The sequence below is a fragment of the Acomys russatus genome, chromosome 17 (assembly GCF_903995435.1).
Source record: "Acomys russatus chromosome 17, mAcoRus1.1, whole genome shotgun sequence".
NCBI classification, from domain to species: Eukaryota; Metazoa; Chordata; class Mammalia; order Rodentia; family Muridae; genus Acomys; species Acomys russatus.
Window position 1 is genome coordinate 63,156,111 of NC_067153.1, and position 26,398 is coordinate 63,182,508.

The following is a 26,398-nucleotide window of genomic DNA, read 5'->3' on the forward strand; positions in this document are numbered from 1 at the left end:
CACAGTTTTGGCCAGGCATGGTGGCATGCCTTTAATCACAGCACTAGGGAGGCAGAGGCAGGTGGATCTTTGGGGGCCAAGCTGGTCTATAAAGCAAGTTCCAGGACAGTCAGGTCTACATAGAGAAACCCTGTCTCAGAAAAAAAAGATTGGTGTGTGCACATGTGTGCGTGTGTGTATGTGTGTGTACATACATGCTGTAGCGTGTGTGTAGAAGTCAGAAGACAAGTTGGGGGAGTTAAGTCTCTTCCAATGTGTAAGTCCCAGAGATATAAGTTAGATCGGCCATCTTGGCAGTAAGTACTTGTATCCCCTGAGCTGTCTCACCAGTCCTTTTTTATTTTGGGGTGATGCTGGGGCCTCACATGTGCCTGGCAAGCCTTCTACACTACCCCCCAGGCCTCTGGCTTCTTGGTTTGCACGTTTGTAAGAACAGGAAAGAATAAACCTAACCCTCTGCACTGTTAGAGTCAGAGGTGTTTTAATGTGTGGTGAGCCTGGGAACCGCGGTGGCTGACGTCACAGTCAGTTTTGTTTAATCTCCATCCGGAGCGTTCCCCCACCCTCTGCCAACCCAGGCCACAGGATCTGCAGCCGGCAGTCTTTGGATTCCCAGCAGGAGGAGTGTTCTCGAGTCAGTGCCTGTGCCCCAGTTCACTTGCTTATTGGCCACTCATTTAGGGCCTGCAGAGGCAGGTTCAGCCGTGGTTCCTCAGTGGTGGAGCCCCTGCCTAGAGTATGCAAGGGTTGGATTTGATCCCCAGCACTAGAGGAGGTGGGAAACCGTGACAGGCCGTCAAGAGGCGGGGCCTGGCCACCGTCACCATGCTTCAGTTGGCATCAACTCACAGGAGCCCTAGAGGCGCGACCCTCATGGCTTTTGCTCACCACCCTCGGCCCAGGACCCCAGGCGACGTCTCCACAGCCTCCTTATGCTGGGAGTTGGATCAGGGTGGGCAAAACAGGCTCTGCTCCAGTCAGTACGGAGAGCTGCCCCCGGACCCCCAGTCCCAGTGTGACTAAGGAGCCCCATGTATGCGCCTTCACTTGAGATCCGGGAATACATTTCAGTCTCAGGCCTAAGAAAGGTCCATGGGCGGCTGGCTTTGGCAGACGCTGCCTAGCATGGTGGGTGTCCCCTCGGTGCTATGGACGTCCCAGCATGCACCCCGGGACCCCTATTTGCTTCAGCAGGAGCCCCAGCACCCACTCGGGTTCTCTTTGCTGTCAGGGAAGCCATTGCCTCAATCCGGACTCAGTTTCCCTATCTCTTTGATGATGCTGGCTGGGAGCCAACACCAGGCTGGTTCCCCTTAACTTCCCCCGTGCCTTTAGCATGGAAGCTGCAAGGACAGGGTAGTCCCTGAGGGAGGCAAAAGAAGTCACCCTTCCGAGCTATGTGTGGGTCCTTCCCGGACTCTGAGCTGGCACGTAGTCAGCTGCTGCACGTTGGGACCTCCACCCAGCCGGACCCGGACCCTTCTCACTGCAAGGGGGAGGACGCAGATGCAGATGGTTTGGAATTCGTGCTCCTTCGGCCTCCACCACCTGGCAGGCACATGCCGCGGTCCTGTTTTTCTGTCTGTTTTGAGACAGTTTCACAGTATAGTGAGGCTGACCTTGAACTCACAGCAGCTCTCCTGCCTCATCCTGCCGGGTGCTGGGATTGTAGGCCTGTACTTAGATAACTGTTAGCCCACGTACTTTCTTTTTTATTTTATTTTATTTTTACTTTTTTGTTTTTCAAGACATGGTTAGGGTGTAGCCCTGGCTGTCCTGGACTTGCTTTGTAGGCCAGGCTGGCCTCAAACTCACAGAGATCCGCCTGCCTCTGTTTCCTGAGAGCTGGGACTAAAGGCGTGCGCCACTGCACCTGGCCTTAGCCCATGTGCTTTCAGAGGAAGGAAATGACCTCCCTAGGCTTCCTAAGTGGCTGTGCTGGGTGTGGGTCTTGACCACTAGTATATCCAGCCCATGCTTTGCAAATAAGACTCTCCAGCGACAGCAGCTCCTTTCCAGGACTCTTGCACTTGGGGCACAGGGTGGGGGCTGACGCGCTACTCCTGCCTGCCCCACCCGAAGGCGGCAGCCTGGAGGCTGGCCCTTTCTTTCCACCAGCAACTGGAAGAACTGGCCTCCAAGTCTCGCTAGGGGCTGAGAGGGCGAACAAGGGGGCATTGAGCCTATTGGGGCCTCACAATGGCGGCTCTGTCCCTGTCGGCCGGGGGGCCGGGCCCGTTTCCGATGGGGACAATAGTCAAAAGGCAGTGACGCTTGCGGGGCCTGGAATCCCGGGCGGGATTTTCCGAGGCCTCAAAGCCTGCTGTTTGTGCTCGTGGGAGACCCAGGAAACCTGCCTCCATGTTGCCTCTCACCCACGCTGGGCCCAGAGGCCCTGGCCCCCTCCCCAGCCCTGAGGTGATCAGCCTTGAGATGACATGCTGGGTAGGCTCTGAGATGGGCCTTACTGTCTCTTGAGGACTGGGTGGACAAGGACGCCTCCTAATCTGGTCTTCGGGCACCCCGTCTAGACTGTGGAGGGAGGTGGTGGAGGCCAGCCTTGAGGAGATGAGAGACTTGCGTGCTGTTGCCAGGCTGTGCTGCCTCCAGGGTCCACTCTTACCCAGCATGCCTTGCTTCATGGTAGTGGGCCCTGTAGTGGAGAGGGAAGCATGGAGCTGGGGAGGTAGGAGGCCAGTTTGTGGTCCTGGGCAGGGAGCAGCCATATGAAACCAGTCAGTGCTGTGTCCTGGACATGGGTGGCTCTGGACGGCCTCCCCTGAGGGCTGAACTATGGTTTCTTTCTTTTTTAAAGATTTATTTATTATTTATACAGTATTCTGCCCACATGTGTGCCTGCCCACCACAAGAAGGCACCAGATCTCATTACAGGTGGTTGTGAGGCACCATGTGGTTGCTGGGAATTAAACTCGGGACCTTCGGAAGAGCAGATGGTGCTTTTAACCTTTGAGCTCTCCAGCCCTGAGCTATGGTTTCTAGAGGGCTTCAGCTTCAGGATCTCAGTGAGCCAGGTCCAGTACACTGCTGACATCAGAGAGCCTGGGACCGAAGGGCCTCCTCGGAGCATGAAAGTGACAGGCGAGCCTCTCCCTACCTGCTTTCCGGTGATGTCCAGGCTTGGTCCTACTGCCCCATAGCTCAGCTAGCAGCTCTTCTTCCCTCCAGAGGAGCCTGTGCTCGGCCCCAGGCTGGCTCTAGCCCTGTAGAGGATTCTGCCAACGTCCTTCCCTAGCCCCAAGTTTGGGGGACTATTTGATGAAGGCCTTGATGGCCGGTGGGAATTAGAGACTTCTGAGCCAGGTGAAAGAAAAGGGGTCCCTTCTGTCTTTTCTGAAGGCAGGAGGTGCATTCCAGGCTCCCCAGCTGGAGTCCAGGCTGGCCCTGAAGCCCAGGGGTGGCTTTGGCTTTGACCTCTACCTTGTGCCTGCCTCCCCTCGGCTCTTGCTTGTTCATCTTCCTCACCACTCTAACCCCCTCTTGTCCTGTTGGGCCCTGAACCTGGCAGGCTGGGGGGTGGGGTGGGTGTGTGCCACTTGAGGTCTCTTCAAGGTCTGACCCAGACACCTGGCAATGCCTTGCCTCCACTCGGGACCATAAATCAGGCTCCCTGTGGCTGTGGAGGGGGGTGTGGGGGTGGCAGCTGAGCCAGTCAGGGGAGGGTGTTGTGGGGGCCTGTCTCCATTGGTACATGCTGTGTTAGCAGGAAGCGGTGCCCAACTGCAAGCTAGGCAGGCATGGTGCTGACTGTCCCTGCTCATCCAGCCTGGGTCCCCAACCCAGGGGACCAGCCTTGGGGGTGACCAAGCAGGAAGCCTGGGTCTTTTCCCAGTGTCTTGGGGAGCTGGAGTACAATCAAGATAGATTGTCCTAGTTCATGAAACCAGGGCCAAAGTGATAGTCCCTAGGGAAAGAAGCAGACCCCTGACCCTAGGCAGAGGGACGAGCTTCCCCTCCGAGAGGGAGGTCACGTAGACCCCTTCCCCAGGGATGGTAGATGCGCACTCTCTCTCAAAAGGCAAATGCATAGCTTTCTCAGGGAGGAAGGGCAGTCTTTCACCTGAGGGTACAGAAATAAAGCCCCCACTCACACCCCACATTGGCCAGACATATGGGGCTTTGCACAATGCATGGACACACGGCACTTGAAATGCAAGAAGGGCAGCCACCCAAAAGTCCTGCGCTCAGACAGTGGACACAGACACCCAGTCTGAAGAGGCCTACAGTCAGGGGCAGGGAGTCACGATGGCTGCTGCTTTCTCCATTTTCTTTTCCACTTTCTCCTCCACTCAACTACTTCCTCTGCCAGGGAGGGTGGAAGTGGGAATGACATCTCAGAAAGGGTGGGAAGTGGAGGATCCCAGGGGACAGATGTCAGAAGGGGACAGCTGGTCTTCTTTGTCCCGTCCCCCCCTCGCCTCCGCCCCCAGTGGCCTAGCTGGAGGGTCAGCAGCAGACAGGGCTCTGCTGCCCAGCCAGGCTGGCCACCGTCAGGAGCCCCCAGTCTGACGTCAGTCCCCCCTCATTGTTGTTGCCGGGGCTTGAGTCACGCCCTGTGACGCCACTGGGGTCAGCCCTGCAGCAGCTGGAGTGGCCTTCGGGGCCAGCTTCAGGGCTCAGCACTCTGCCTTGGTACACCCCAGGATGAGGTGGGGCCATCCGAGGCCACATTCATCAGGCCACGCCAGCTGCCTGCTTCCAAGGACTTGGGTTGGTCTTCAAGGTCCTTCCCGAGGCCTCTGCAGCACGCAAGGAGCTGATAGCGCCCAGCAAGTTAGAGGCGTCAGACTCTTCGCTGAGAAGGCTCTGTCCCTGCCTGTCTTGCCTCAGAGCTCCTCTCTTCTCCTGAGCAAGCCTGCTCTCCCAGCCTCTTCCTCGTCCTCTTCTCCAGAAAACCCTGGAGCTCCATGCCTTCCTCTCCCCTCCTGCTCACCTGCTCAAGTTTCTGTCCTGTGCTCTCTTCAGTGGCCTGGCGTTTCTTCTGAGAACGTCTTTGGCTACTTTTGTTAACACTGGTGGATTTCTTATTTTGTTTTGTTTCAGACAGGGTCTTTCTTGCCATGTGATCCAGGCTGGCCTCCTACTTACTCTGTAGCCAGGCTGGCCTCCTACTTACTCTGTAGCCAGGCTGGCCTCGAGTTTTTGATCCTCTTGCCTCAGACTCCCAGGGGCTGGAAGGATGGGCCTGTCCAACCAGGCCTGGTTCCCTCTTTACTCTGTGTCTCTTTTTTAGGCCACCAGTATCCTTCCTAGGATGACAGCAGTAGCTGCCCCTCCTTGCTTTCTGGCCCCACAGAACCTCCTGTCATTTCTTCCAGACCATTTATTTTTCTTTTCACTTTTTAGACTTACTTTATTTTGTGTGTATGAGTGTTTCGCTTGCGTCAATGTCTTGCAGCACCTGCATGTTAGAAGAGAGCACCAGATCACTTGGAACTGGAGTTGTGACCTGCCATGTGGGTGATGGGAAGCAAACCTGGGTCCTCCGCAAGAACAGCAAGTACTTTAAACCACTGAGGCATCTTGTCTGCCCTCAAACCATCATACACCCTCATACGGGCCAGGGGCATCTCCTGGCTCGTCGCTGTTATGAGCCTGGAGCCTTGAGACTCCTAGAGAGCTAGAGGTGGTATCTGTTCTGTATCGTATTGCATGGGTCTGATCCTGGGCAAATGCTCTACCACCGCGCTGTATTCCCAGGACTCTTTTTATTATACTTGAAAGTATTTATTTTTTGTTTTTTTGTATATAGTTTTTTGTTGTTGTTTTGCCTGCACATATGTATTGCAGCAAGTTCATGCTGGTACCTACTGTCCTTGGAGGTCAGAAGAGGACCCTGGATCCCTGGACCTGGAGCTGTGGGCTGCCATGCGGGTGCTGAGAATTGAACCCAGGTGCTCTGAAGGAGCAGCAAGTGCTCTTAGCCACCGAGCCATCTCTCCAACCTTTATTATACTAACTTTGCGACAAGTCTCTCTAGTTTCCGGCTGGCCTTGAACTCACTCTGTATCTCATTGGCTCTGAGCAGCTGGAATTACAGTCATGTGCCACCAGGCCTGACTAAACAACTGTATCTTGATCATTGCGGGTCAGGGCGTAGGTCGGAAAAGCTCATGCCACACCCAACCATTCTTTTTGGCTAAGGCTGGAATACTCAGAGAGGGATGGGACCTCTGGTTTGAGGTGCCCTGGAAGAAGTCAGGAAGGTCTAAGAAGGTGAGGCTTGGCCAGCATATGAAACCAGAGAGGTGAAAAGACTCAGCCTTGGCCAGGTGGTGGTGGCGCACACCTTTAATCCCAGCATTTGGGAGGCAGAGGCAGGCAGATCTCCATGACCAGCCTGGCCTACAGAGTGAGTTCCAGGACAGCTAGGGCTGTTACACAGAGACCTTGTCTCAAAAAAAAAAAAAAAAAAAAAAAGCCGAGACAGGCAGCAGATGCTCTACAGAAAGGACGGAGTGTGGAGCACGGAGACAAGTGCTGCCAGGAAGCCGGGCCTGCTGGAGGCCTGTCATCCTGGCACTCAGCAGGCTGACACAGGGGTGATCAAGAATCACAAAGCGGCCTTGGAAAGAGGCTCTTTCAAAATGACCAGCACAACAGCAGCAAGAGCAGCAATGGAAAAACAACCAGAGAGTGAGTGAACACACCGGCCGAGTGAGGACGGAGCAGCTCCCATGGCCCTGGCAAGTGCATGCCTTAGGGTGTGCAGGGACGGAACCAATACAGGATGCAGGCACACACGTGGGAGGAGTGATAGAGAGGGGCAGATGTTTATTAAAAGTTTACCTCATTACAGAGACAGCCCAAGAGCTGGTGTCAGCAAAGGGAGAGCCGGGGGTGCTGAAGGCTTGGTTTGAGTCTCAGTGCTGCAGTCTAGAGTCCGCCTCAAGACAGTCCGCCTCAAGCTGGGGCATGGTGGCACATGCACTCAGGAGGCAGAGGCAGGAGGATCTCTGTGAGTTCAAGGCCAGCCTGGTCTACAAAGCAAGTCCAGGACAGCCAGGACTACACAAAGAAACCCTGTCTTGAAAAAAATAAAACAAACAAACAAGCAAACAAACAAAAAAAGGATGATGCCCAGCCCTTAAAGCAGCAAAGACTGCTCCTTCCGGGACAGCGGATCTATACCTGACTGGATGATGCCGGGCACACTGGAAAGGACCAGTCTACTTAATTTAGTTTACCAGTTTCCGGTGTTGCTCTCATCAGAAACGACTTCTCTGCATTATCTGACAAGTGTCTGGGGGCGCTCTGGTCAAGGTGAGGTTCAGACATACCATTAATCAATCGCAGTAAACCACTGCCCATCCCCGAGTCCCAGTTTCATTCTCTGTGTGGACTGGGCCTGGCCAGCAGGATTTTATCACACTTGAAAGGCACAGCTGTGGGTAGGTCAGCATTGCAGTGCCTTTGACGGCTGGCGTGCTGGCTACAGCAAGGCCCAACGGTGTCCTCAGGACAGGGCCGGCAAACAGCTTGAGACAGTGTGGGCTAGAGTTGCTGCTTAGCTGTAGAAAACCCACCTAGGATGCTCGCGGCCCTATGTTCACCCCCATCCCCCATGCCCAACACACACCTGGTTCTCACCCCCAGGAACCTACTGCACTCCTTATGATGGGTCAATAGTGTAAACCTTTATCTATTTAGGCTCCGAATTGATGTGGGGGGTAAAGTTGGCAAACAGGCTACAATCAAGGTGGTTCCCGACCTCACAGTAGGGGCCGCACATCTGACACTGGTGGGTGGGATATGTTGGAACGGCAGTGTGTGCTGCAGAAGCCAGACAGGTATTGCTAAAACGCACCGGCTATTTACTCGGTGGCCTAAGAGACTGAACTTCTCCTAGTGAACCTTGTAGGTTTGCTAGATCCAAGACACTGCCTGCCTGGGGAGATGAAATGTGTTTGGTCACGTTAAACAACTCAGGAGTGCCCCCTGTTGGAAGCTGGGGACACGGACGCTCTCAAGGAGCTGACAGCAACCGACCAAACCCCTTGTGGTCTTACGAACACAGACCACTAAATACGCTCCGAGAAAATTACATAGCGGCAGGAACACTTAATTTGTAGCCACGGGACGCCCTACGGATCACAAAGGTCCCTCTTGCGATCCCTCACGGAAGCTCCCCGTTTATAAGGGAATCCAGAAAGGATGATGGTGTCGGAGGATAACAGAACGGCAGGTAGGAAGATAACGACGATTAAAGTTCCCTGTTCAAAATCTTCCTGTGAGCCGGACTGTTAGGCACTTTGGGACGGCACGAACTCGGCCACCCCGTCAGCGTCGCGCGGCACACCGGCCTGAGCTCTTCTCAGGGGCGCCTCTCAGACGCTACAGCCGTGATCATGGGGATCCCTGCCGCCGGCGCCGGGCGACCCCCGGGGTCACGCCTTGGCCGCAGGGGAGGGCTCTTTCGCCGATGACTCGGCTCGGCCGCTAGAGGCAGCGCAGAGTCCGTCTGTCCCCTCTACCCGTCTCGTCTCGATGGCGGAAGTGAGTCGTCCCAACCCAAACAACATCCTCGCTGGTGGGAGCGAACGGACCCATCCATCCAAAAGAGGGGGGGGCCTTCCTCTCACCGAGCCGAGAAGGGGAAAAGAAAGCTAGCGCCGAGGTTACGGAGCACCACACCGGCGTGAGCGAGGCCGCCGCGCCGGCGGCACCGGAGCCCAGCCGGACGCCGGCACCCGCCGCGGGCGCGGACGGTTCCTTCCGGCTCCGCCCTCCGGCCGCACCGACTTCCGGCGCGCGCCCCGCTCTGACAGGCGGAGGGGGCTCAGGTCCGGACGCCCCTCCGCCGGGTGCCGAGCCCCTCCTCTCCGTCTGCGCCCGGGACTGCGCGAGTTCGCGGGCGGCGACCCTGACGTCCTGCCCCCGGGTTCTCGGCGTTCGCGACCTGCGGTGGGAGCGGCGGAGGAAGGGGACTCGAGGTCGAGTGACTCCGGCTTCATCTCTTCTACACCCCAGGTAGGGGCACTGTCCTGTCCGGGGTCAGCCGGACTTCAGCCTGGCGGTTGGGGGCGGGGGCGGGGCGGAGGGAAATGCAGCCCCTGTGTCAACTGGCTGCGGCTGGGAGGAGGGAGTGGGTCCTGGAGTAAAACTGAAAGCGAGGGAAGTTGCTGCTTAGAGGGAGAAAAGGAAGAAATCGCTTGACGGGCAAGTGCAGGATAGAGTCAAACAACAGAATACATAATTATGAGTAAATAGTGAGTAAGAGAGTTGTCACGTCCTCGACCCAAGAGAAGTGAACCCTTGGAATAACCTGGGGCTCCGACTCTGGATGCATTGAGGTGTTAACAGGACCCAGTTTATAAAGATGAAGGATCTCTTTCCCATAGAAACAATGTCTAGTGGGAGAGGCAGAAAACACTCGATGCTACGGGTACGCCTGAGCTGATGGCCAGGAGAGGGGCCACGGCGGGGAGCCAGCATGATGGCAGAGTGGTCCACACTCTCTTGCCTTGTGTCCAGATACAGCACTGCTACTGAGAAGTTGAGGCAGGAGATTGTCAGGAGTTGGAGGGCAGCCTGGATTAGACGGATGCTTATCTCCGAAATAAAAAACAACCTCCCCTTCCCTCCCCCCACCGAAACACACTAACAGGACGGGGATAGCAAAACTAAAAAGCCAGTGGATTGAAACATGAGACTGTAGATTGTTTTGGTAGAAGAAATAGTTAACTGTCTAAAGATGAGGTGGTTTACCTACCAGGTTGTGAGAAGTCCGCAAGAAACTGGCAAGCAAGCCGGGTGTGGTGGAGCACGCCTTTAATCCCAGCACTCGGGAGGCAGAGGCAAGTGGATCACTGTGAGTTTGAGGCCAGCCTGGACTACAAAGCGAGTCCAGAACAGCCAAGGCTACACAGAGAAACCCTGTCTCAAAAAAAGAAACAAAACAAAACAAACAAACAAAAATTAAGAAAGAAAAAACTGGCAAGCAGAGTACACATCTAAGAAACTTAACTGCTCACACACACTGTGGGCCAGTGCTTGTGTTTAGCCCAGCCCCCACCCCAGTGTCTCTGCATGGTTGCTGGGTAATAACAGCGTAACAGAGATTGTTGCTGCTTGCCAGGCACAGCTTTAAGTGGGATACACATCTCACGTGCTCAGTCTTTGAGGCAGTTATTTGAAGGCACCATTACTTTCGCCATTTTTTATGGGTCCTGAAAGTTGGATTCCTACCACTGAATACACCCCGGCGGCACAGCTGTTAGGGCAGTGCTGCGGAATCCAGTCCTGGGCGCCTGACATTTGAGTCATTGTTTTCAGCCAGTGACTGCCGTACATTATAGCATCTTAAATATTTGCTGCAATTCCAGTTTCTAGGCTGCGAGTCACAGGGCTGAGTGGTTTGCTTAAGGTCTGAGAGAGTGTTAGTTTTTCTTTTCCTCTCACAGAATACCTGAGATCGCCAGACAGTGGCGCACAGCCTTTTAATCCCAGCACTTGGGAGGCAGAGGCAGGCGGATTGCTGTGAGTTTGAGGCCAGCCTGGTCTACAGAGCGAGTCTAGGACAGCCAAGGCTACACAGAGAAACCCTGTTTCAAAAATACCAACAACTAACCAACCAACCAAACAAACAAAAAGCCAAGTGTGGTAGTACACACCTTTAATCCCAGCACTCGGGAGGCAGAGGCAGGTGGATTGCTATGAGTTCGAGGTTAGCCTGGTCTACAAAGTGAGTCCTAGACAGCCAGGGCTACTCAGAGAAACCCTGTCTCGAAAAACTGAAGAAATAAAAATTAAAAACATTTAAAAAAAAAAAAAAAAAAAAAAGGCAAGCAAAGAAAGAAAAAGTAAAAAAGAAGTAAGAATGTGGTTGGTCCTGAACTCCAGGACTGTCAGACAGGAGTGCTCCCACACTGCACACCCCAGGACTGTCAGACAGGAGTGCTCCCACACTGCACACCCCAGGACTGTCAGACAGGAGTGCTCCCACACTGTACACCCCAGGACTGTCAGACAGGAGTGCTCCCACACTGCACACCCCAGGACTGTCAGACAGGAGTGCTCCCACACTGCACACCCCAGGACTATCAGACAGGAGTGCTCCCACACTGCACACCCCAGGACTGTCAGACAGGAGTGCTCCCACACCGCACACCCCAGGACTGTCAGACAGGAGTGTTCCCACACTGCACACCCCAGTGTCCTGGTGTCAGACAGGAGTGTTCCCACACTGCACACCCCAGGACTGTCAGACAGGAGTGCTCCCACACCGCACACCTCAGGGCTGTCAGACAGGAGTGCTCCCACACCGCACACCTCAGGGCTGTCAGACAGGAGTGCTCCCACACCGCACACCCCAGGACTGTCAGACAGGAGTGCTCCCACACTGCACACCCCAGGACTGTCAGACAGGAGTGCTCGCACACTGCACACCCCAGTGTCCTGCTGTCAGACAGGAGTGCTCCCACACTGCACACCCCAGGACTATAAGACAGGAGTGTTCGCACACCACACACCCCAGGACTGTCAGACAGGAGTGTTCGCACACCACACACCCCAGGACTGTAAGACAGGAGTGTTCCCACACTGCACACCCCAGTGTCCTGGTGCCAGGTACCCTTCTGGCTGGTCTTGCTGCCTAGCCTTTCTGTATTAAATGTATTTTACCCTTTAATCTCGATGACTCTGGGGTGTGTGTTACAAGCCAGCCCTTACAGCTTCCATTGACTTGTCAGAGTGCTTTGGAAAGAGCTGTTGTGTGCCCTCTGGCTAGAACAAGGGTTCAGTGACATTTGCCCTTGGGACAGAGTCTGGTTGCTTTAATGAGGCCGGTAAGGTCCCAGGAAGTTGGCCTGTTTCCCCCTGTGCTCCCTCTTCTGCTCTTGCCACCGTGGGAGCCTTTGTGTAGCTGCAGCTGCCTGCTGCGGCTTGGTGGGTGTTTGCTGAACTGATGGACTGAATGCCGCAGACGGAAAGCGAGTCTCGGCTCACCTGGTGCTGGGCTGGAGCTCTGCCCCTGGCTGGTCCCAGCGGTCTGTGGGTTCTCATAAAGCGCAGGAGGGCCAGTAAGTCAGGGCAAGGGCAGGGCCTCATAGATAACCACACCTGGTTCTCACAGGCTGGCCCCTCGGTGGGCTGAAGCGTCGTCCTGTCTCTCGCCTTTGCCCCGGTGCTGGCTGCAGGATGAACTGTCGGTCAGAAGTGCTGGAGGTGTCCGTGGAGGGGCGGCAGGTGGAGGAGGCCATGCTGGCCGTGCTGCACACGGTGCTTTTGCACCGCAGCACAGGCAAGTTCCACTACAAGAAGGAGGGCACTTACTCCATTGGCACCGTGGGCATCCAGGATGTAGACTGTGACTTCATCGACTTCACGTACGTGCGTGTCTCCTCTGAGGAGCTGGACCGGGCCTTGCGCAAGGTTGTTGGGGAATTCAAGGTAGGTGGATGGCCCAGCCAATGGTCGTAGAGCTTTCATGTGCACCCTCCACCCTGGCTGTGATGGGCAGCTGGCCCTTCCAAAGAACAGGACTCAGTTGTTCAAGGCTCAAAAGAGCAAATGCGTCAAGGGCTCCTTTGGGGGCGGTGGCTCTGTGTGTCTGGGAGGGCACACCTGCAAATCCTTAGGTGGAAGGTGAGCCTGACCCACATCAGCCCCTCAACTTAAGCGATGAGGTCCCTGGGAGGTGGCCCTGACCTCCCTGGCCCCACAGCTGGAGGTGGCCCTGACCTCCCTGGCCCCACAGCTAGAGGTGGCCCTGACCTCCCTGGCCCCACAGCTGGAGGTGGCCCTGGCCTCCCTGGCCCCACAGCTGGAGGTGGCCCTGACCTCCCTGGCCCCACAGCTGGAGGTGGCCCTGACCTCCCTGGCCCCACAGCTGGAGGTGGCCCTGGCCTCCCTGGCCCCACAGCTGGAGGTGGCCCTGGCCTCCCTGGCCTCACAGCTGGAGGTGACCCTGGCCTCCCTGGCCCCACAGCTGGAGGTGACCCTGGCCTCCCTGGCCCCACAGCTGGAGGTGGCCCTGGCCTCCCTGGCCCCACAGCTGGAGGTGACCCTGGCCTCCCTGGCCCCACAGCTGGAGGTGACCCTGGCCTCCCTGGCCCCACAGCTGGAGGTGGCCCTGGCCTCCCTGGCCCCACAGCTGGAGGGGCCCCTGGCCTCCCTGGCCCCACAGCTCTCTGACAGTCCCTCCTTACATAGTCCAGACCTTTTCCAATTGGTCTGAAACCCTCTAAGAGGGAGAAGTGCTTGGCTGGGTAGCTTCTGTGGGCACTGTGACCTGTGCTTGAGTACACTTCTAGGTAGGGAGAAAGGCTAAGGGACACACCAGCTGCTCATCTTGGCCACCTCCCTCCAGTGCTGGAAATGACACTTTAGATTTTTAATATATTTTTGAATAATGTACAGAATAATGGGTCTCATTGTGACATTTTCATGCGTGTATGTAATTGTACCTTGCTCGTGTGTATGTCACTGTACCTTGCTCATGTGTGTATGTCATTGTACCTTGCTCGTGTGTGTATGTCATTGTACCTTGCTCGTGTGTGTATGTCACTGTACCTTGCTCATGTGTGTATGTGGTCATACCTTGCTCTTTTTTTTTTTTTGAGACAGGGTCTCTCTGTGTAGCCTTGGCCATCCTGGACTCACTTTGTAGACCAGGCTGGCCTCGAACTCACAACGATCCTCCTGCCTCTGCCTCCCGAGTGCTGGGATTAAAGGCGTGCGCCACCACGCCCGGCTCCATACCTTGCTCTTATCCATCCCTGTCGCTGGTCTCCTTTCTCCCCCAGACAAGTCCCCCTTTAATGTCACACATGTGTGTGCATATATTTAATATAGATCTTACATGAGAGACAACTTGTGATATGTTGTCTTTAGTTTCCTCACATTGCCCTTCACACACACACACACACACACACACACACACACACACACTGGTAATGGGATTTTTATTTTTGTCTTCTGAGGAATCTGGTTTCAAAGTGTTGAAGGGAAGCCAAGCCCTTCCCTCCCCTCCCCTCCCCTCCCCTCCCCTCCCCTCCCCTCCCCTCCCTTCCCCTCCCCTCCCTTCCCCTCCCCTCCCTTCCTTTCCCTTCCCCTCCCCTCCCCTCCCCTCCCCTCCCCTCCCCTCCCTTCCCTCCCCTCCATTCTTTCGTTCCCTGTGTCTGTCCATTTCCAGGCTCTCTGGACGTGTTGTAGGCCCTGCACAAGGGCAAGCTTGTGAGATTTTTCTAGTGTTGATCTCTTGGTGGCCGACAGGACAGAGAAGACTGCGTAAGAGTAGGGACCAGATGAGCCAGGTGTGGTGCCGCACCCCTATAATCCCAGCAGTCTGGTGGCAAATCTCTGTGAGTTCAAGGCCAGCTTGGTCTACCAAGCGAGTCCAGGACAATCTCAAATCAGATTTTAAAACCAAAAAATAGGGCTGGAGAGATGGCTCAGTGGGTAAGAGCACTGGTTATTCTTCCAAAGGTTGTGAGTTCAATTCCCAGCACCCACACCACATGGTGATTCACACCATCTATAATGTGATCTAGGTCCCTCTTCTGGCCTGCTGGCATACACGCAGGCAGGCTATTTTATAAGTAATAAATAAATAAAACTTAAAAAAAAAAAAGTGCCTAATGTTTGAATGGGTCTGGTGCTATTACAGGGCTGTTAGCCGTTGTCACCCTAGGGCAGAGTTGTGTGACTGTCTGTGGAGGAAGGAAAGTACCCACCTGAGAGGCATCTTTACTTTCTGGTGCTCAGGGTCCGTCCCAGCCTGCAGGATAGTAAGGGTAGGATTGCTGGATGGGCGTTTCCATGGAGATAGCATGGGTAGGATTACTGGATGGGCGTTTCCATGGAGATAGCAAGGTAGGATTGCTAGATGGGCGTTTCCATGGAGATAGCATGGGTTCGATTACTGGATGGGCGTTTCCATGGAGAAATGAATGAAGCTTCCAGACCTGCTCTTCATTTTTCCAGCTCTGTCCCTCGACTTCCCTGAGGCTTTACTATTCTTCCTGCTTTTAAAAAGAGGCCGAGTTGGGGTTGGAGAGATAGGTCAGCGGTTAAGAGCACCGTGTGTTCTTCCAAAGGTCCTGAGTTCAAATCCCAGCAGCCACATGGTGGCTCACAACCACCTATAATGAGATTTGGCACTCACTTCTGCATACATGTGGGCAGAATGCTGTATAAATAATAAATAAATCTTAAAAAAAAAAAAAAAGGGCGGAGTTTATGTTGTCATGATGTAGTAAAGTAAGTAGGGTTTACCTTGGAGAGTTTTTAGAGGAGGCTGTGCTTTATTTTTTTTGTTTTGTTTTGTTTTAGAAATAGGGTTTCTCTGTGTAGCCCTGGCTGTCCTGAACTCGCTTTGTAGACCAAGATGTTCTGGAGTTCACAGAGATCTGCCTGCCTCTGCCTCCCAAATGCTGGGATTAAAGACGTGCGCCACCACGCCTGGCCAAACTGAAGGTCTTAAAGCCCAGAAGAACTTCACTTTTTTGTCTCAGCCTCTGTTTCTCCTTGGGCCAACCCCAGTACTTTATTTAAAGTCAAGTTCAATTTTGTTCATTACAGATTACATCATGACTTTTCTTATCTTTTACAATCAATAGAACATTTAAAAATCAACAAAGCAGGCTGGAGAGATGCTCAGAGCTTAGGAGCACCATCTGCTCTTCCAAAGGTCCTGAGTTCAATTCCCAGCAACCATAGGGTGGCTCACAACCATCTATAATGAGATCTGGTGCCTTCTTCTGGCATGCGGGCAGAATACTGTATAAATAATAAATAAATCTTTTTAAAAAATCAACAAAGCAAGAGAGCAGTCTAACAAGGAAATACAAACAGTTCTGTATAACCTACGATAAAGCATACAGCAAAAAAATCAGTTAACACCCAAGCAGCGGTCAGCATAGCCTGATTGTTACTTCTTAAACAAAGCTCGGGAAAGTTTAATCATAAATTTCCCTGGGCTAAAGCCGTTGTGTTTACATGTGTTTACATGACAGTCATAGTGACATAGCTTGAGCTAAATGTTCTCTAATAAAGAAAAAACTTGACTTTATTCCCAGTCCCAAACCAACAGGTGTGCTGTCCAAGCCTAAGCTGTCGGCCAAGGGGTCCTTTACCGTAAAGTGTCTGTAAAACATGCCGTTCCAGGCCCACCTTCTGTTGTTCTCAAAGCAGATTCTAAAGAAACTTGTTGGGGCTGGAGAGATGGCTCAGTGGTTAAGAATGCTGCCTGCCTTTCTAAAGGTCCTGAGTTCAATTCCCAGCAACCTCGTGATGGCTCACAACCATATTAATGAGATCTGGTGCCCTCTGCTGGTGTACATGCAGGCAAACCCCTGTGTATATATGATAAATAAATAAATGTTAAAGAAAGAAACTTGTCTACAGGCAACAGTTTCTAGCCAGATACTGTTATGTCAAGGTCCTAACTTTCTTCCAAGCAGTTTCTGCCTGACTGCTCACACAGCCAAGACTCTCATTGTCTCAAGCTTTTGGCCAGATGCCTTCTTTCAACATTCTCTGTAGGAAAAGGTTTTCCCTGAGTGAATTTCATGAGGGCTCATAATCAATGTGAGAAATAGAGAGAAAGACAGTTTTAGGAGGAAAGGGATATTTCAAGGCAATTTTTTGTTTTTTTTTGTTGTTGTTTGTTTGTTTTTTTTTGTTGTTGTTTGTTTTTTTTTGGTTTTTTGAGACAGGGTTTCTCTGTGTAGCCTTGGCTGTCCTAGGCTCATTTTGTAGACCAGGCTGGCCTCAAACTCACAGTGATCTGCCTGCCTCTGCCTCCCGAGTGCTGGGATTAAAGGTGTGCGCCACCATGCCTGGCCTTCAAGGTAGTTTTTAAAGACAAAAATCACACCTGGACCGTACATAGTATTTGAGGGCAGTGGTGATCAGCCGGAGATCTCTGGAACTTTGTCAAGCAAAGCTTCAGCAGCTGTTCTTAATGTTTAGAGATCATGCTGGACTGTCGGAGGTCTGTGGAACTTTGTCAAACAGAGCCTCTACGACTTGTCCTCATGTCTGTGACAGGAACTACTAAAAGAATGCTTTGTTTGGGCTTACAGTTTCAGAGCATTAGGATGGGGAGCATGGTGCAGGCAGGCATGGAATTGCAGCCACTGGGTGGCACAAGTCCTGAAGCCCTCCTCCAGGGCCACGCCCCCAACCCAACAGTTCTTGTGAGAGGCTGATAGATGCAGTTGAACACTGTAGTGCAAGCACATCGAAAGGCTTGTTTTATCATTACAGCTCTTTGATAAGTCACTGGTTTCCAGTCCATCTAGAAGCCTGGTTCACAGGTGCATCTTCAAGGTTATAAGTGTCTGGGGCACGGGAGTATCTTCTGTCCTATTTCGGAGAAACTGAGGAGGACCACGGGCAATCCTGTACTTGTTTGCGTTCCAGATTCCTTTCTTGAGAAACAACATCAGATGCTCCGTATCTATGTCACAGATTGCTCATGTCCTCACAGAGGCTTAGTTAGAACCCAGCGGCTCCACCAACGAGGCACAGAGTATTCAAGTGTGAGCCCGTGGGGCCATCCTCAGTCAGCGCGCAGCATGGCCCCTGTTATAGTACGGTGCCTTATTATATGTGAGTGCACATGTGTGCACATGTATGCCTGCACCTCAGTTCACATTTGGTTCAGCACCGCTTTCTAGCAGAGCTGGAGCTCGGCAGGGAAAGGTGCTAGTGCTTGAAGCAGTGGCAGGCTGGCAGTGTTTGCCATCGCTCACCTAAGTCCTGTCTTCTCTAGGCCCCGTTTCCTGCCTGCTGAGTGGGCAGGGCGTGGGAATCAGGCCTCACAGGCCACGGCCTACTCAGTCTCCTCTCTTCCGCAGGACGCACTGCGGAACTCGGGTGGTGATGGGCTGGGCCAGATGTCCTTGGAATTCTATCAGAAGAAAAAGTCTCGCTGGCCTTTTTCGGATGAGTGCATCCCTTGGGAGGTGTGGACAGTCAAGGTGCACGTGGTGGCCCTGGCCACGGAGCAGGAGCGACAGATCTGCCGGGAGAAGGTGGGGGAGAAGCTCTGTGAGAAGATCATCAACATTGTGGAGGTGATGAGCCGGCACGAGTACCTGCCCAAGATGCCCACGCAGTCGGAGGTGGACAACGTGTTCGACACGGGCCTGCGGGACGTGCAGCCCTACCTCCACAAGATCTCCTTTCAGATCACCGATGCCCTGGGCACCTCCGTCACCACCACCATGCGCAGGCTTATCAAAGACACCCTTGCCCTGTAGGCCTTGCTGGCGCCTTGGCAGCTCCCCGGCGGCTCTGGGGCTGTGTTGTGTGGGTCTTGGAGCTCTGGAGCCTCCTCCCCCGGTCTGGGGAGACTCGAAGAGAAGCTCTTGCTGTCTTGTTTTGTGCCTGTCAGCCTCTGGTGACCCTGTCACCTTTGCAGTGGTCTGGTCTTGGATGCCGCCTTTCCGCATCTGCCATGGTGGGGTTCGCTTTCTATACTGTACAGAGCTACATGAGGGTGGTAAATAAAGTTGAGGTGTGAGTTTGTCTCGGCTCTCTTGGCCTGTGTCATGCCCAGGGACATGAACTCTCCTGAGGACACGTATGTTGAGGGCGTTATTCCAAGCAGAGAGGAGGAGTGGGCTGACGCAGCCTGTGCTCTGCTAACGTTGACATACACAGGTGTCGCCCACCTGTGACCCTGACTTGTCCCGTGGAGGGGTACAGTGGGGCGGTTTGTCTTTATGAGGTATCTAAGGAAAGGCGGGGCTCGAAGCTGTGATGTCCTGTGACGCTGCTCAGGTGGGGACAGTGTTTGGGAACACACTCGTTTTCACATGGGTGTGCTCAGTTTCCGCTGCCACACTGTGTTCACTTGTTCTGTTTAGTAATGCTCTTGGCCACTCGTGACATCTGAGCACAGATGAGTGCGCTGCCTCCAGCGACGGGTGCTGAAGCTGCTGGCGTCCTGGCCGAGGTCCAGGCTGTGCCTCTGGCTGTTTGCTGACAGGCTGTGGAAATCCGTTCGCAGCCTCTGGATCTGGAGTCTGGCTTCCGAGAGGACTTGGTGATGGAAGAGGTTTCCTCAGGAGTTTCGCTGGCATGCCGCGTGCAGGCTCTCTACATGGCTATCCTGGAACTTTCTTTGTAGCCAGGTTGGTCTGAGACTCACAGAGGTCTGCCTGCCTCTGCCTGGGATTAAAGGCGAGCGCCACTGTGCCGGCTCTTGTTTGTTCTGTTTGAGACATGGTTTTAGGTGGTTGTCGGAGCTGGCCTCAGACTCATTATGTGGTCCAACCATGGGCTTCTGTTATAGCCTCCAGGAGCCGGGGGTCGCAGATGGGCTACCCTGCCCTGTTTCATGCTGGGGTTTAAACTCAGCCCCTTTCCTGTTGGGCAAGTTGCTAGGCAAGCAGTCTACCACCTGTGCTGCCCCCAAGCCTCTCTGCAGCGGCTTTTTTTCCCCCAAGGGAACTTAAATTTTGCTAAAGGATTTTCCAGGGCATCTGGGCTTTTCTGCATCCAGATTGTCATGGGTACTGAGCTGGTAGTAACGTCCACGCCACTCTGGAGCCTTGTGATTGCCCACAGTAGGGGCAGTGGGTCAGGTCTAGGCTCCCTTTGACACCATCTCCTCCCCACTTGCTCTCTGGATCTGTGCTCTCTTCTTGCCCAAGAGGACAGAAGAGGAGGGATGGAGGCAGGCCTTGCCATCCAGGTCCCTCGTTGTAGCCAGTTTCTCAGTCCTGGGGTCCGGAGGACTCCTGTGTTGTGCTAGCCTGCCCTGGGAGAAGGGTTCACCATGCAGACTGCCCTGTGGACAAGAAGTGAGCAGTGAGCGGTCAGCACCTGGGCTGGGGTCTAAGGATCTTAGAGGCTCTGAAGGGCCCTGAGGCTGCAGAGTCTCCTCCTCTTTCAAGGGAGGAGAGCCTTGGGGACAGCCCTCCTGGGCTTACCAGCACTTTTGAATTACGGGGATGGAGGACAGTAGGCTGGGCCTGTCAGAGCAGGACCTATAGGCCACTGTGGAGGAGCCTGCGTGGGAGGGGCCTGAGCAGTGTCTGTGCATGGAGTTGGTGGAGTGAAGGGTAGGGCCCTGGGAGGCCCGCCCCTTGAATACACTGCCTGGGCCTCAGCTCTCAGGGTAGTGTGCACATCTGGCCAGCTGGAGGGAGCATGAACGGCTCACAGGTGGGAGCTGCTGCGGCCAAGGTCGCCTGGCTGAGCTGCTGCAACCAGTCTGGCTTGCCACTCGGGCCCCTAGAGGGGCCACACACGGTGCAGGCCGTAGTGCTGGGTGTGCTGTCACTCCTGGTGCTCTGTGGGATCCTGTTCCTAGGTGGTGGACTCCTCCTCCGTGCTCAGGGCCTGATAGCCCCGCTGGCTCGAGAAAGGACCGCATCCCCCGAGGCTGAGCCTGGTGCCTGTGGAGGGAATGGCGGCACCTAGGTGTCTGGCTGCTCCTGAAGCCCAGCCCCGCCTGTGCTGTCCAGAGCACGGTGGAAGGTCCACTCCACAAGCTCCTGTCTCCTGCCCCGGTGAGTACCTCGAGGCACAGGGAGAGTGGGTGGGGGTGGGACTGAGTGGGACGGGCACAGCAATGGCTGCAAGTCCAGGGTGGGGCTGTCTCTGAGTTAAGTCTCCCTGCAGGTCTGTCCTTGAGGCACAGATAGCCTTTTGTACTGCTCTGCGCATGAAGGAGGGCGCCTGGTGTGAATGGGAGCTCTTCTGGTACCCACCGCTGCATCTGCCCACCCCAACAGGACCCTGGTTACGGAGGAGCCCGATGCAGTCAGGCCTTCCCTTGCAGCTTGCCGCGCTCTGTGGAGGAGGTGGGCAGCCTGGGATCAGCCAAGGTGAAGCCGGAGGAGTATTCTTCACTCCCACTTGAGGTATCCCTGGTTGTTGGGTGAGCTGTGGGGATAGAGATGTGCCCTAGGCCCTCTCCCCTGACCCCTGCTCCCATGCCCCTCAGCCAGGAGCTTGCATGCTGTGTGTTGGGGGATGCTGGTAGCAAGGTCTCTGGCAGGAAGTAGAAGGGCTGAGGAATCCCAGCTGTGGGGGCCGTGCCTGGGCCTCCTGCCTCTATCTCTCTGAGGACAGGAACCATCTGGAGAGAAGGGCCTGGGTGGCCCAGAGGACAAAGTAACTCCAGTCCAAGGCCACCTCAGACTGAACCATGAAATGGGAGCTCTCACCATCTCTTACCGGCATCCAGCTGTGTAGGGGCTCCTGGCGGCTTCTGCTAGCAGCTGTTTCTTGGTGACGTGCACCCTCCTACTTCCAAGTTGCCGCCAAGAAGGCAGTAGTGCAGGATGTCTGTGGTGATGGCCTGGTGAGGGGCTAAGGGTGTGGGCAGGTGCAGGTAATCCACTGCGAAGTCGACAATGTGTGATCCTTGCTTAGCAGCTAAGGGTTTGGCACCGGTCCTGGGCAGCCGTGCCACACTAGCCTTGGGAGTGACAGATTTCTCACATGAGAGATGCCTCCCCCACCACCTTGGAGAGAGAGTTGTCCAGGGCAGGGCAGGGCAAGGCAGGGCAGGGCAGTGCATTGCATTGCGTGCGTGCGTGCGTGCGTGCGTGCGTGCGTGCGTGCGTGCGTGCGTGTGAGAGAGAGAGAGAGAAGAGAAAATGTGTGTGTGTGTGCACGCTCAAGAGCTCCTGGCATTAGGGTAGTGTGCAGGACCCAGGGCATGTCCCTACTCATTTCCCTGGTCTTGGGGACTGGGGAACTTCTGCTGCACCAGGCTCCTCCCAACCAGCCCTGATGTCCTCCGCCTTTCCTTCTTTCTCCCCAGCGGGATGGAGGGGCCTCTAGATTCCTCTGAACCCCTTTACTGACAGATGGGTACACTCAGAGAAAATCTGAGGAAAGGTGAAGCTTGGAGACAAACAGGACAGAGGTGGGGCCGGAGCTGGAGCTGGCCGGCAGTCGCCCCGGGCCTGTGCTCTCTGCTGCTTTCCCACCGCTCTGAGGTGCTGGTAGGAAACATGGCCTCCTGCCCCAATAAGGGAACCATCACAGGCACATATGTGACATTCCGCTTGAGTCAGAGGGCAGCCCTCTTGCCCTCCTTCCTCAGTGGCCAGAGACCTTTGTTTCTAGAAAAGTCCCCAGATGCCAGGCGGCCGCTCCTTCCCAGCTGTGTTCAGCTTTCCTGGCTGGAACCTGAGGCATGGGGAGGGGCACAAAGTACACACGGATGGGAAAGAGCCAAGCAGTTCATCCGCCCACGCCCCCGTGGCGTCAGGGATGTGGGGTTGTGACTGGGTGGCAGGAAAGTCTGTGTGTCCATCATCCTCATGTCTGCTCACACCAAGGAATCAGACAGCTGGGAGAGTGGTCGGCAGCAGCTCCTCCATCCAGCTTCCTGCCTTTCATGTCCCTTGGGCTCACTGTTGGATTGAGTACGTGGTGTTATGGGGCCTAAGTGCTGGGGGCAGAGAGAATACTCAGATGCTTGCTGCAGATCAAGGCTGTTAGGCTGGGTGGGGATGAAGGAATTTGGAGACTGAGAGAGGGGGATCTTGCAGTCGCCTCCTTTCAAAGGGCTGAGGGTAGGTCTGGGGAGCAGAGACAACCTCTGTGTCCCAGTGTGCTGCCAGCCTGAGCCTGTGGCACAGTGCATGGCACAGTGTGTGGACTAACACCCTGCCCTAACCTGCCAGCCTTAGTCCATCGTGTCCAGGACCTGTCCTGTCTCCTCAGCCGACTGCACAGCTCCCTCTAGTCAAGACAAGAGTGCCAGGGCAGGAGAGATGGCTCAGTGGTTAAGAGCACTGGCTGCTCTTCCAAAGGTCTTGAGTTCAATTCCCAGCAAACACATGGTGGCTCACAGCCATCTGTAATGAGATCTGGTGCCCTCTTCTGGTGTGCAGGTGTACATGCAGGCAAAACACTGTATACATAACAAACAAGGGCGCCCTTGGTGTCTTACAGATGCTGGAGCTGACTGTCCAGCTTGGAGAGCTGTCCCTCCTGCTGTCAACCAGGGAGCCCCTGCTGCCCATAGCACCCCGTCCATGCTGCAGATGACGTGCTGAAGACACCTGGACTGTGGTGATGCCCCATCCTGGGTTCCTGGCACTCAGAGTGCTGCCTCTGAGCTGCCCCCAACACCCCTGGGCTAGGTACAGGAGACCCGTGCTCCAAGTGAGTCTGCTTGGTGACTGCTGTGTGCCCTGCGGCACGGAAGCAGCTTTGCACCCCAACAGCTTGGACGCTAGTGTGCCTTCTGCACGCCAGGTCTCGTGGACATGAGTGCAGCTCCTGCCCTTGTTGGTGCCAGGCGGTTGTATCTGACAGCCCAGCAGCCTTTGGGAAGAATTTGGAGGAAGGGGTGTGCCATCACTAGCGGGCTTTAAGCTTTCAATAGACTTGTGCCGCTCTCAGCTCTCACTCCCTCCTTCTCCCCCCCCCCCCCCCAACCCCCCACCCCCTCACCCCCGCCTCATGTCTCAAGAGTTAAGCTATCAGCCACTGCTCCAGCACCATGCCGGCCTTCTGCCATGTTCTCTGTCCTGGAGGCCATGGACTCACCCTCTGAAACTTTGGGCCCCAATAAATGCTTTCAGTAGTTGCCTCGGCTGTGGTGACTTATTATAGAACCAGAGAAGAGACTAAGAGAGAGGAAGAAAGAGGGGAGGGGAAGGAGGAGCCACCCACGGGCTCCTAGGGGCACACTTGATGGCTTGGTCCCTTTCTGAGTGCGCTGTACTGACACTTGCGATGTGCTCTGGAAAATGGGCACGAGGAGAAAAGGAGGTGATTCTGCTCTTAGGGAGCTTTGTTCTAATAGAGAGGGGGTCTCAGAGACTGAGGCTAAAATAGCCCATAAACCATCATGCCCAGGTGAGAGAGTCAAGAACAAAGGCCATGTCACCGCAGCCATGCTTGACCAGCCAACTTCAGCTGGTGGGAGGGTCAGCTGCAGCCCGGCAGAGGGCCTCCACGGGGCAGTGGGACCCAGGGGCAGTCAGGTGGCCAGAGGCTTCCTCCAGAGACGCCGACCCTAGTGGGCAGGATGGATGGGAATGAAGCCGCAGCAGGTGAGGGGTGAGGGGAAGGCAGGAGCTGCGGTGGCGGCTGTAGTCTGATGCCCCTCACCGAGATGATGGCTTACTCAGTCCGGACTGTTCAAACTGCTCAGTTTACAGGGAAGAGAATTCATGGGCCCACTTAAGACGGGGCGTCAGGTGGACTCAGGCCTAGTGGACTCAAACCACGAGGGCAGGCCCGCCCTCTCCTCTCCCAGCCTCTCCTGTGCCTCACTTTGCTTCTGTCAGCTTTGGGCAGTGCGGCCCAGCAGTGGGAGCACTGGTGGACTCACGCTGCCCCGTGAGAAGGTGCTTTCTCTCTGTGGCACACGCCCTCATCTCCAGACCAAGGAAAAACAGGATGTGGCTCGTGCTATTTATTGTTAGGCCAAAAAGAAGTTCACACAGATAAGGTATAAATGCACAGCGTGTGCTGCCTTCACGTGTGGCCTCAAAGCTATTGGAACAGACGGAGCCGTCTCCAAGTGGTGCAGGCCGAGTCCTGGGTCTGTTGGGAGCAAACCGGAATCACAGTTACACTGAGAGTATAGACTGTTCCAGACCTTGACCATGCGACCTGCTCGGCTTGCAGTGAGAGACGCCACAAACTACTGGATCCAAAACAGGCTGTGTCTCCTCACCACACTCGGGCCTGTTTAATTCTGGGGTAAGCAGGAGCGGGCCCTGTGGGATTGCTGAGCTGAGGGTCACACTCTATGTCTGTCCCTCTTCTGTTTGACAAGTCTGCCCCCACTTGGAAACCTTCCCTCTCTTGACAGCCCATGGTCACCCCATTCTTTCAGGTGCTCATGTAAACATTTTATTTTATTTTTGAACCAGAGTTTCTCTGTGTAGCCTTGGCTGTCCTGGACTTGCTTTGTAGACCAGGCTGGCCTGGAACTCACAAAGATCTGCCTGCCTCTAAGCATTTTATTTTATTATATGTATTTAGTGTGTATGTGTGTGTGTGTGGTGTGTGTGCCTATGCATGTGTGTACGTGTGTGTGGTGTGTGCATGCGTGTGGTGTGTGTGTGGTATGTGGTGTGTGTGCGCATGTGTGTGGTGTGTGTGGTGTGGTGTGTGTGTGTGTGCATGTGCATGTGTGAGACACACGTGGAAGCCAGAAGGCAACTTCTTCAGGTTCTTCTTCCACCATGTAGGTCCCAGGGATTGAAGTCAGGTCGTCAGTCCTTGTGGCACATGTGCTTACCCACTGAGCCATCTCACTGGCCCATCATACAACCATTTTCCTGAGCGTCTCCTGACCTCCATCCTCTACTTCTGCGCTGTCCCCTTGTCCCTCAGCCCCACCCAGCTTAGATTTAGTGATCCACCGCCTCGGGCATTCTTGCCGGTATCCTAACTTCATTCCTCCCACAGAACCTTCCAGAAAAACTTCATCCCCAGATGAACGTGGTAATGTATCTTTCAACTGGGAGTGGATGCTGGGCGACCTCAGATGATAATAGCACACCTCAGGTTGACGGGTAGCGCTGAGACTGGTTACTGGGTACCCTCAGCCCACACCTCTGCCCTGCTGTTGTTGACGGTTCCCCCCGCCCCACACTGCCCTTCACAGCTCCCTGGGACCTGACATGCCCCTTCAGCCCGCTTCGCTCCTCATTGGCTCTAGTGTCCCGACACTCAAGTTTCTTTCTGCCTTAAAATAGCCCTCGTCACCCCGCTGCCTCCTCTAGTTACTCTCCCGCAGCCAAGCTTCTCGGAACACCGACCCCCTCACCACCCCGACTCTCCGGCTGCTTCTAGGACTTTTCCAGTCTGGCCTGACCCTCTCCTCCAGCGGCCACTTCTCAGCCCTTAGGTTGGTTGCTCTTCTGACATCTTCTGTCACATCTCACCCCTCCTTCCACATGCTGCCCGCCCTCTCTCCACTAACATTTTTGAGATGGCGGTGACCATGGGCTTTAGGATAACATTGGGGACCAACTCATGTTTTCTCCTTACCATGCTGCCTAAGTTCTTCTTTTTAAAAAACAGGGTGATGGGGCCAGGTGTGATGGCGCACGCCTCTGATCTCAGCACTCGGGAGGCAGAGGCAGGCAGATCGCTGTGAGTTTGAGGCCAGCCTGGTCTACAAAGTGAGTCCAGGACAGCCGAGGATACACAGAAACCCTGTCTCGAAAAACAAAAAGCACACAAACAAAAAAACCAGGGTGATGGCAGTGGACACTTGGGAGCTGTCTTAGTTACTTTCCTATTACTATTAAGAAAAGCCATGACCAAGGCAGCTTAAAAAAGAAAGCGCTTAAATAGGGGGTGCTTGTAGTTTCAGAGGGTGAGTCCATGACCACCGTGGCAGGGAGCATGGTGGCAGACAGGCGGGCACAGCTCTGGAGCAGTAGCTGAGAGCTCACACCTGACCCACAACCACGAGGTGGAGACAAAGGCA

The 26,398-nt window shown here is 54.7% G+C and overlaps 2 protein-coding genes across 2 annotated transcripts; both read left to right on the top strand.

Annotated features, from left to right (window-relative positions):
- The first annotated feature begins 8,898 nt into the window (after nt 1–8,898).
- Atg101 (autophagy related 101) lies at nt 8,899–18,278 on the top strand. The gene is made up of 3 exons (XM_051160375.1): nt 8,899–8,988; nt 12,092–12,408; nt 17,823–18,278. The coding sequence occupies exons 2-3, from the start codon at nt 12,157–12,159 to the stop codon at nt 18,225–18,227; spliced, it is 657 nt and encodes a 218-aa protein (XP_051016332.1). The 5' UTR covers nt 8,899–8,988; nt 12,092–12,156; the 3' UTR covers nt 18,228–18,278.
- A 1,583-nt stretch (nt 18,279–19,861) lies between these two features.
- On the top strand, nt 19,862–20,755 carry Smim41 (small integral membrane protein 41). Its single transcript, XM_051159438.1, has 2 exons — nt 19,862–20,486; nt 20,712–20,755. Exon 1 carries the CDS (start codon nt 20,125–20,127, stop codon nt 20,395–20,397), a length of 273 nt encoding a protein of 90 aa, XP_051015395.1. The 5' UTR covers nt 19,862–20,124; the 3' UTR covers nt 20,398–20,486; nt 20,712–20,755.
- Nucleotides 20,756–26,398: the final 5,643 nt, after the last annotated feature.